The sequence below is a fragment of the Populus trichocarpa genome, chromosome 16 (genome assembly GCF_000002775.5).
Source record: "Populus trichocarpa isolate Nisqually-1 chromosome 16, P.trichocarpa_v4.1, whole genome shotgun sequence".
In the NCBI taxonomy this organism is placed as follows: Eukaryota; Viridiplantae; Streptophyta; class Magnoliopsida; order Malpighiales; family Salicaceae; genus Populus; species Populus trichocarpa.
This window is the reverse complement of record NC_037300.2, coordinates 14,029,606-14,040,681: the sequence shown is the minus strand read 5'-3', so window position 1 is coordinate 14,040,681 and position 11,076 is coordinate 14,029,606. Positions and strand designations below refer to the sequence as shown.

The 11,076-nt window shown below is 33.5% G+C and overlaps 1 protein-coding gene and 1 long non-coding RNA gene across 2 annotated transcripts; both read right to left on the bottom strand.

Moving 5' to 3' along the window:
* Positions 1-126: 126 nt before the first annotated feature.
* Positions 127-4,568, bottom strand: LOC18106359 (probable serine/threonine-protein kinase PBL1). Its single transcript, XM_006373989.3, has 5 exons — positions 4,326-4,568; positions 2,569-3,234; positions 1,623-1,880; positions 1,189-1,308; positions 127-985 (listed from the first exon to the last, which is right to left on the bottom strand). Exons 1-5 carry the CDS (start codon positions 4,341-4,343, stop codon positions 353-355), a joined length of 1,695 nt encoding a protein of 564 aa, XP_006374051.1. The 5' UTR covers positions 4,344-4,568; the 3' UTR covers positions 127-352.
* Positions 4,569-8,679: 4,111 nt separating this feature from the next.
* On the bottom strand, positions 8,680-9,974 carry LOC18106358 (uncharacterized). The gene is made up of 3 exons (XR_002978399.2): positions 9,475-9,974; positions 9,064-9,375; positions 8,680-8,975 (listed from the first exon to the last, which is right to left on the bottom strand). It is a non-coding gene; the product is annotated as an uncharacterized LOC18106358 (long non-coding RNA).
* Between the last annotated feature and the right edge of the window lie 1,102 nt (positions 9,975-11,076).

Below are 11,076 nucleotides of genomic sequence, written 5' to 3'. Positions count from 1 at the left end.
ACATTCGTTCAGTATCTTCGTTCTCCCTTTTGAGTATATTATGGTTATCTCCAGGCAACCAAAGCCCAGGAGCATTCATGCAACGATACGTAACCGACAAAATCATGGAAGAGCATGAAACATGGGTTTGGAAAACTATCATGTAAATAGCATTGTTGATTACAATGAAACTAATTGAATCCAGTCGAACTAGGGTTTGCACTCTATCTACAAACTAGAATCCACTCTAATCAACATCGAGGGATGGGAAGGTGGAAGAACCACATTTTTATCTTTCTATATATTCTGTTGAATCACCAAAAAGGGTAAAAGAAAAGCCATTCAAAAAATGAAAAAATGCATATATTAACAATCAAAATCCTTCAACACCTGGCCTTCGAACAGCCGACGAAGATGATTTCCTGCTTTCTTGCCGTTCTAGCTCCTCAAGAGAGAGAGTTGAGGAACAAGCACGGGGAGGTAGAGACGGAGGCAATGCTCGAGGCCTGGTAGGGGAAATGGATGGCCGGGCTCTGGATGGTGGAGATGGTGAGAAACTTAACCTTGGTGCTGGGGTGATGATCCCATTGAGACTAGGAGATCTGGACATTTGTTTACCAGCAACTGCTGCTGGCTCTTGCAGAGGAAAGCGACTGGAGTATTTCATGTCTTGTATGACTTTGAGATGTTCCACAATGGTTCTCATAGTTGGTCTTTCTAAAGGATCCTTCTGAAGACATCTTAGAGCAATGTCTGCCAATGTGCGGGCTGCTTTTGCAGGGAAACGGCATTTTAGTTGAGGATCCATAATCAATGATAGTCGACAGTCATCAGCTAGAAATGGCCGGGTCCACTTGACCAAGTTCCTCTCTTCTCTAGGATGACGACTATCAAGATTTTTCCGGCCAGTGAGCAGTTCAAGAAGAAAAATTCCAAAGCTCCATACATTGCTCTTCGGAGTCAATAGCCCTCTCTCTACTGTCTCTACAGAGAGATTTGCGGCAGCCTGTGTGAGTGAAGAGAAATGGAAGGTGGTCAACTCCACAGAGCAAAAGAATGCCTAAACAGATGCTTTTACATAGACAAATGAAAGCATGCAAATTTAATTGGAAGCCATCTCACCCCACTCCATGTATGGAGGCAGAGCAAACCACTACTGATTTATGCAAAACAAGAAGAAATATCCGCAGGCGAGGTAAATCAGCTTACCGCTGTACTGTTAGAGATCTCTGTTTCAGGGATGTGGCCAACACAACCATATCCTGAAAGCTTTGCACTAAAGTCTTTGTCAATTTGTATGTTGGCGGTAGAAAACTCATTGTACATTGCCTGCAAATCAAAGGATAGCATCAGCAAATATAAAACTTATGGAAAACTAAAAAGCTTGGACACTATGCAGTCTCCCACCTATTTCCCTTCAGGGAAAAAAAGAAGCAACAAACAGAGGATTTATTTCAATTGGCTCGTAGATTCACAAATCAGGATCTATTGCACAGATTTAATCAATTAAATACTAACAATACAAAAGAAAAAAAATGCTAACCTATCATCCATATGGAAGTCTGCTAAAATTGTGAGCTAAACATAATATCATGCATTGTTTCATTGTTCACTTTATGTGGATCAAAGCAGCAATTTTTTACCTGGAAAGGCCCTTCTTCATGCAAGAAAGCAAGACCTTGCGCAGCACATAAAGCAATTTTCATCCTGGTATTCCAGTCAATGGGAGGGCCATCAGACCTTCCATACAGTAACCGGTCCAAGCTTCCATGATAAAGCCTCTCATAGACCAGCATTCTCTGGTCTGAGCCATCACGTGCATTATAACCAAGCAACTTGCATAAGTTTGGATGTTGCAAAGATGCAAGGGTATTAACCTCATTAATAAATTCTTTTAAACCCTGGAAGATGAATACACAATGAGTTTAATTGCAAAATATCAAGCCACTTCAAGTGTTTAAATAGGAAAGGAAAATGATAAATAACTTCATAGATCTTCTTTAAGTAAAGCATAAGCTATCAGCAAATAATGCAATCTGAGTTCTAATTGTATTCTTAAGCTAAAACTTAAATCATAGTGTCATGCGTGAAAGAAAGTAATAAGATGGTTACACTTAGCACCTCATCTTTTAGCAAAATACATTATGTATCCTTAGCGAAAGAAAATTGGCAGTATTCCTCTCTCAATCTACACAATTGCAAACATTCCTATCTGATTTTTTTGGGGAGCAAAGGTAAACCACATACATCGGCTTTTCTAGAAGGCAGCTCACTAAATTAGAGTTTTTGCTAATCATGTGAAACAAATAACAGCCTATGTACTCCAATATCCCTTAGGCCAGAGAAAGGACTCTCAGCGTAATATTTTGAAGGAGAAAGAAGATGGGGGTGTCAAATGGATGAGACAAGCATAGAAAGTGCTTAGTTTACCAGTAGATGAATAAATTTCTAGAAACGCAAGACAAATAAGAAAGCTGTTCATAAATTTAAAGAATTATCAAAGCTCAACTATCAGCTGCCATCAACTGAAGATCCAAGAAAAATCTCTTCTGTGGCTGTACATTGATAAACAGTCACTTCATGCATTACCTGAGGAGATGGGTTAAGGCGAATAACACTAGCTTCAAACTTCTTCGAACTTGCAGTATCATCTCCAAAGGAAGCCCTGAACATTATGGAAGAAAGGCCTTCAGAGACACATCGATCTGAGGAGAAATTGCAGCAAGCAGATTGAATTTCTTCATATGGAAAGTTCCTGAGTGTTCCACTGTATGTTCCACTGCGAGGCAGTGGCAACGGACCAGAAGCATAAAGAGAGCCACTGCTATTCACTGATTTAAAGCTACTCATAGGCTTCAGTATAGCACCACCCTGAGGTGAAGGGAGTGGAAGAGGTTGTGGACCCGGTAGCCGTTGTTCCTTTGAAATTCCAATTCGGTTTTTTGACTCCTCTTGCTCATCATATTCAGCTGATGCAAGAGCATCTTGTTCTGCTGCATCAAGGCTTTCTGGAGCCGATAATGCCCGTGCCCTGTTGCTAGGTACTTTGTTTTCTGGTTGAACAGGCTTCACTCTGGTCCGAAAACTAGGGGGTGCTGACTGCAATGAACGTGTTGGGACCTGTGGCTCAGGTAGAGTAGTTGGTATTTGCTCCTTAGGACTGACACGCTTGATGGAAACTGACGGCTCAGGCCTTTTCTTTTTGCACTTTAAAACAGTGAAACAACCCATCTTATTACATTCAATTCTTGAAACCTGCAAGGAAGCCCTCTATGTTTCAGTAATGAAAAAAAAAAAAACAGCTTAATTATCAATACCAACTTCCTAGGCAACAAAACATTTGGAAAAGAATGCACGTGTAAACTACAAGATTAGATATTCTCAATTATTCACAATAGGGTTACAAATCCTAATACGACCAAAACTTCAAGGGTTCAAGTTGCAGGAATTTCCATGGTTGACCGTAATTATCCAACTGGATAACCAAAACGATCAATTCCTAACCTTCAGTGCTTTTCTATGGAAAATGCTTAGTATACATGCCTTTACTCAGTGAGGTATCATGATAGGAACATTCAAGGACCTCCATCAAAGTTTCAATAAATTTTATCTTTTTAAATCAATGACAGCTCGAATTACACCTCAATTAATCAAAAACACTATAAAGGAAGTAAAATCATAAAGGAATAAGTTGGCCAGTGGGTTAATTTTGGACACCCCTTCATCACAAGTAGATCAAATTCCCTTAAATTTTAAGGACCGAATCATCAAAATTGCTATTGCAATCACAATTAACCTTGCACAACATACATCAGTGTTGCCAAAAAATAACAAAAGAACAAAACAAAATTATCCAACTTTGAGTTCTCCACACACAATCAAGGTATCTTAAATCCCCTAAAATGCCAACTAGACAATATGTTCCCCACCAATGACCTACACCATTAAATTACTGAAGGATCACAAAAAAAAGGCATACCCATTAATGCACTTTCAAAATAAGACAAAAGGCTACATAAATCAGCATCCCATCAACTGAACCAAACTACCAAAGCCCTGATCCAAAATCATCCCAACAAAATTTCAAAACTTTAAGCACCCAAAACTCCACATATCATCCAATCACCTACTTCAATTTTCCTATCAAGAAAATCCCACAAGCAAACAAATAATACTTTAACAATAACATATAAAAAAATAAAATAAAAATCAAGCAACAAACAAACATTAAACAAAAAAAGGTCACAACTTTACAATCCTTTAAACAAAAATAAAAAGAACCCAACAGCTTCCAACTTAAAACAACCACAATTCTTAAACCTTTAAAATCAATAATAAAATCAAACCTTTAAACACCAGCTCATAAAAAGCTTCCAACTTGAAAGAAGAGGGGATGGATATCGGGAGGGAGGAGAACAAAAAAAGGGGAAAGGTGTGATTATGATGAGGTAAAACAAAAACCCTTAACAAGTCAAAGAAAAGAAAGCAAAATGAGAAAAGGGGAAGGGAGAGAGCTTTATTTTATTAACAAAAGGTAGACAAAAAAGATGCTAAGGTATATTTAGTGTAATAGAGAAGAGAGAGAGAGGGGGGGGCAATGAGAGCACTGGTCAAACCTACCAAAACCCAGCATTTAATTACTCCATTTAAGATGTGATTATTGTCACCTACATTTACAAAAATAAAATATTATATATATATATAAATAAAATTAGATTTATCATTTCTTTTAGACATTTTTAACCCTATGTTGTCTTGTTGAGTTATTGCTGGCTATTTTCCATTTCTTTGTGTGATTTTGGGTAATGACTTGATTGCCCTTTGTAGCTTGCAATGCTATCTATGGTATTTTTCTTTTCTTCCTTGTTTTTATTATTTGAAAATTGGTTCATCAACAAACTATCCATATTCACAATGATATGTTTATAAGAGTGTTTTTTTTAAAAAAATAATTTGCTAACAATGTGGATGCATATATAAGATTTGAAAGTAAAAATATGTGAAAAATAGAGTAACTTCATGTTGAAAGGAAAAAATCTATTTTTCAAGTAAAAAAATATTTATTTATTTTTTACATAAGTTCTCTGATTAGTTAAAGATCATAATTGATTTAAATTCATCTTGTAAGAATTACAAAATAATATTATATTCAAAGTTAACTTATTTGGTAAGGTTAAAACTATAAAAAAATCTTAATTTCAAATTTTATAATCAAAATCATTTAATTAGTAATTACAAATTATTAAAAATGTTCAAAACCAATTATAAAAATCTAATTTTATGAACACCACAACAAATTTTTTTCCACTTCAAAATTTAAATTGTTTATAAAACATTCAAGCTGCTAATTATGATTAAGTTTCAGTAATTTAATTACATGATAGATATTTATATTCATAACATCAATACCATAGGATTTAAAAATACTTAAAGGTGAAATATAAATTGCTTTCTCATTATACATGGCAACATGATCCAAACTTACGTTTTTTTTTTGTTTAAAAATTATGTCTTCCCACTTCATTTAATTACCCTTTTAAGTACAATAAACTTTTCAAATATTAACAACTAATCAACATTATTCCATTAAAAATATATATTCTAATAATCAGCCTTCAATGAACTAATAACATGCATGAATCTCTTAAATTTACTTCTATTTATGATATATTCAATAGTGTGGTGATGTTTAGTTGAAATTATGTTTTATTTTAATTATAAATTTAAAAATATTTGATTAATTAATATATATTACAGTTTTCCATGAATTTCATTAAAAAAAATTAAATTTATAAAAAAATTACAATTTATATTTCAAAATATAACCCTAAAAGCTAATAAAATGACAAACAAACACAAAAAATTAAATCACCAACCCATTAGCTTATAAGGGTGTTTTGGTCTTGTGGGAGGTAGGGGGCATGCAAAATTGGAAAACGTGATGCCCATAACTGTAAATTCACAAGCTACCTCGATTTTCAACGAAGAGACCTCGATTGAAGTGACAGCTCAGTCAAACCTTGGAAACTTAATTATTTTCTTAAAAAAAAAGTTTTGAAAATTTTTGAATGTTTCAGTGTGGTCAAAGAGACCCATCAAGATAGGTCTTTGACTCAGAAGATTTGTCCCCGTCAGATTTGCTCGTGGCGGAGAGATCAACGGCCAGCATGAATCCACTGAAAGCAACTGTAGGTCCCACACTGAATAGAGACTCGGCTCCTCCATCACGCGCCATGAAAGCGTGGGCTTCACACCAAAGGAGGGGATCGTGGGGGCCATACGAGTGCTTTTTACTGTTCATTTTGATAGCGCGTGTGATTGGCTGCTTCTAAAACGCGTGGCGGTCTTAACTTGACTTAACCTGGATGGTAAAGTCATTACAGACAATATAAGGACTGCATTAATTCTGGACTCCGTTAAGAAAATCTTTCCCCGCTGTAATCATAGTTCATCTTATCCTATTAGTAATGGGCCAGACCTTGCGAGCCCAGATTACATGTCTTAAAAGGGTGCATGCTCAGCGGACCGACCCGGATCTTAGACGGGTCCGGATAAAAAAATTAAACTAACTTGTCAAAACTTATTAGTCTATCAAAATTCAATTCTCAGCATGTTAATTTTTTATTAAAATAATATTATTTTAATTTTTTTTAAATAATTTAATAATCTATATATAATCAAAACTCCACTTTTGAACTTTTTTTTAATATTTTTATTAAAATAATATTATCTTGATTCTTTTAATAATTTAAGAATTTATATAAGAGAGTCAAATTTTACAATTATAAATAAAATCAGATCAAAACATGATATTTTATGATTTAGATGGGATATATCTATGGATAAATACGATATTAATCATAGTTTTTACTCTTTATAATATTTTTCTAATGCATATTTAAAAAATTAATAAATGTAATAAGGTATAGTGCCTTGATATTCTATATTAATAATAAGAATAAAAATAATATTTTTTAAATACCTGAGTTTGTCAAGGGCAAAACATGGTTTGAGAAGAAAATATTAATGCTAAACATCAAGAAAAAAACTCTAAAAATAAACATAGTGTGCTAGATCATGATCTTAAAGTGGGATTCATTCGTAGGTTCTATTAGTATAACGAATCATTAGTATTCTTAATGGTTTTTTTTTTTGTTATATATTCTTAATTTTACCTCACCCTGTCGTCAGGTTAGGTAAAATGGGGGTTTTCGGAGGGTACAACTGGTATTTACGGAGTCGGTCAAGTTATCATTAATATTTTGTCTTATCAGCATAGGGCCGAAGACAGAAGTCGAGCCTTGTACAACATGTTCAAAGTAGCAGACTTTGAAAAGTAGGGCGTCTTTTCTCTTGGGCTCAGGGATTTGGTCTTCAGCTTTCGGCTATAAATTTCGTGTTATACTTTGACCAGGTGAAGATTTTACAATACTCCAATGGAGGCAAAAACTCCAGCCTAGACATTACTGGGCCAAGAATTTGCAAAGCCCTGTTCAGATTTGCAGCATCATCTATCATATATTGATTCTTATAGCACAGGAGCTATGGCCTATTGTCATTTTACTTTGGGTCTAGGACGGTTAGTGGGTGTTTATTTACGTGGTAGCTTTAGTTTTAAGTAAATTGTGTAAATTAGGCGTTTGGTAATATGAAAAAAGCAATTTATTATTTGGTGGAACCCATAAATTTTTTCCTCAAACCGCCGTTTCGCACACAAGGACTTCTCTTGTAATTCACTTGGGCACTGTTCACAATAGTGCCCATGCCAGGTGATGCAGGTGCCAGGTGAATTATAATTCACCTGGCAACGCGAGAAGCATTCACCTGGCACTGTTCACGTGAACAGTGCCAGATGAATTTTTTTTGGACCGCGTTTGACTTGGTAAAAAAAATTTAATTTTTTTAAAATTATGTTTTACTCGAAAAACTAGTGTTTAATATTATTTAATAACACTACATAAATTAGAAGAACATCGCATGATGACGTAGCATTTGTGGAATTTGATCGCAATTCCAATTTTGTTTCTGATGATATTTTACCTGATTTTGTTGCACGCTCAAAAAACCATGGAAACTATAGTCCTTATCAGATGAATTTCATACGTGATGAAATTGCAGATAAGTTAATAGAATAATAAAAAAATATTTGATTTAAAATATTATTTATTTAATGATGTAATAATGGTAGTTAAATCTACAATATTTAAATTAAAAACCATCAATATATATATATATATATATATATATATATATATTAGTTATTTTATAACCTCAATTTGAAAAGCATATTTAACCAAACACATTAAACTACTTTTTATTCAACTTCAATTTCAACCACAGTTTTAATCAAACATATATATAAATATCAAACCAACCTCAACCAAAAGTACTTTTTATAAAACAACTTTTTTCAAACCACAACCACAAAACTTGTTGATCTAGAACTTAATCTTAACTAGATTTCATATTAAATCGAGTGAGTTAATCAGGTTTACTTATCATGACCTGATCAATTCAGTCAAAACTTAAATTTGATCTAATTTAGCTTTTTTTTAAATAATAATATTTATTTTAAATATTGAAATAGGATTGTTTAGGATTGATTCTGATTAATCAGCAGCTTTGAACTCGGGTTTAATAGCTTTGATGTTAGAGAACCATTTGATTCTTTTAAAACAATGAAAACACATACGCACAACATATATAAAGATTAAAATAGATTACAGTTAATATTCAAACTTTCAAACAATCACTAATAGAAAGAGATGCTTGTACACTCAAATCATTTTCATAGATGTTGAGAAAATAATGGTGTGGGAAAAATGCACTTTGTTTTTTCTTTGAACAGTTGGCATGTGTGGTGTGTGGTAAAAGATAGACAAAAGAAGAAGAAATCACCTAATCTAATCAAAGAAGAATTGATTCATAGGATAATTGGGATGTCAAATCCTCTGACTGCACCACACCCATAGATTGGCAAACCTTGAAAAAATTACCTGAAAAATGTCAACTTAGTCAGGCAACTAACCATCTAGCAAAATCATAACCAGAAGGGCTAGAAGAAAATGAAAGAGATGATACTACCTGAGAAAGCTCTTATAAACACCCAGAAGAGGCAGCATAATTCCATGCCTTCCAGACAAATTCTGAGACCAAACCTTGATCATAATTCATGTACTCGTCTAAACGAAACATAACTGCACAAACTGCAGTTGCCATTGTTAAAAACACCAATAAAGTCATGGCCTTTCCCGTTATATATTTCTTGAACAAGAAAGCAAGAAATAACAAGACAGATGAACCATGGATGATAACTCCCTTCTGATTTCTCTCACAGATTGATTCTGAAAGCAATGCCAGTGTCCCGACCAGCAAAGATCCAATGCAAAATGGCTTCTGCAAACGTTAATCAATACTCAGAGATTCATGACTTTAAAGACATTATGCATATATAATAAGAGAATTGAGTGAAGTGACATGATGATTCCATACTACCTTGTAAGAAAACTCTCTCTGTCGATCCACATGTAATTTACTGTCTGGGTTTTGAAGATTTTGGGTTTTCTCTGCTGCAATTGCCTGTTTCTTTGAAGGTAAAGTCTTGAACTTTTGAAAAAATCTGAGGAATTTAGATTTCAGGGTTCTTGGTTTTTTCCATCTGGGTATTGAATTCCGAGATTCTGTATTCACTTGGAGGAAAAATCTATGGATTCTAAGAAAGATTGAGAATTTGGGCGACTTCCAGATGGGTTGATCTGTTTTTGTTGCTTTGAATTTGAAATGGAATTTCTTGGCTCTAGCATGTACTTTGATTTTCCAAGTTTGCTGCTTCTCTGCTTGCATTGTAGGCAGACAAGCAGACTAGCCAAAAAGAGTGAAAGTGGAACAGTGGGTTACCAGCAAATTATTAAAGATTTTAAGAGCCGTTGAAGCGCTGGGTTGCCCTAGACAGAAAAGGTTAGCAAAAGCAGCAAAAATCAGAGAGGAGAATTGGCCCTTTGCTAGTCACAAAAGATAAAAATTGTACCAACAAACACACTTGGTTTGGTAAGGTAGATTTGTTATTGTGATAATGCATTCTTTTCAAAGTAATATTTATTTAAAATATATATAAATATAATATATTTTTTATTTTAAAAAATTTATTTTTAATATAAACATATTAAAACAATACAAAAATATTAAAAAAATTTAAGTTTTTAGCAGATAAGCGGAATATTTAACCTAATTTTTATCATGAAATAATGGAAACAATTGGGACCGTTGAGAGTGCAGATCTTTCAGTTTCATAGAAGTCTTTATCAAAGAGATCTCTTCTGAAAGTTCATGTTTATGACTAATTTTTATTAAGTAAAGGACACGGAATATAAAAAAATAAAATATTTCATATTTATCAAACCAAGTCAATTATTAACTAGGTTTGGTACCGTGATTCGCTGCAGCCTGATCAAAAGCCAACTATTACATATAAACACAATATGAGCGTTGTTGTTTTTTCCCTCCATATGATGAAATATTTAAATAGAGGATTAAGAACTCGATCAGGTTATTATAGCAGATTAATTGACCACCTTATAAATTAATAAATGAAAAAAAAAATTGGTGTGGTTTCTTCAATCTAGCAAGCAAAAAGCGAATTGGTCGCTCCGCTCAAATGACGATCTAGTTAAAATAAACAATTTCAACATGTCGTTGTTTTTATTTCTATCTAACCTAATCTTAAATGTGAAATAATCAACTATCAAAAGAATTAATTGAAAAAAAAAAGGAATGAAATGAAAAGATTTATTGTTTTGACCAGATTAACATGTGAAATTTACAATGAGTTTACCTAATTTGACAACATGTTTCTTTCCTTTTCATTTTCTTATTCTCTTCTTTATTGGGCATTGAATGAGTCTTAATTAATCTTAAGCTAGATTAAATCTGGAACTAAAATGAAGAGTTATAAAAGATTTGGAGATGGAAATTCTTTAAAATTTTGATATTGTATTGATTGTGGTGAACCTGAGTTAACCCACAAAACTCACAAACATGATCATGGATATAATCCTATTTAAGTAAATCGTTTGAACAACATGTTTTTTTCTTTTCTCA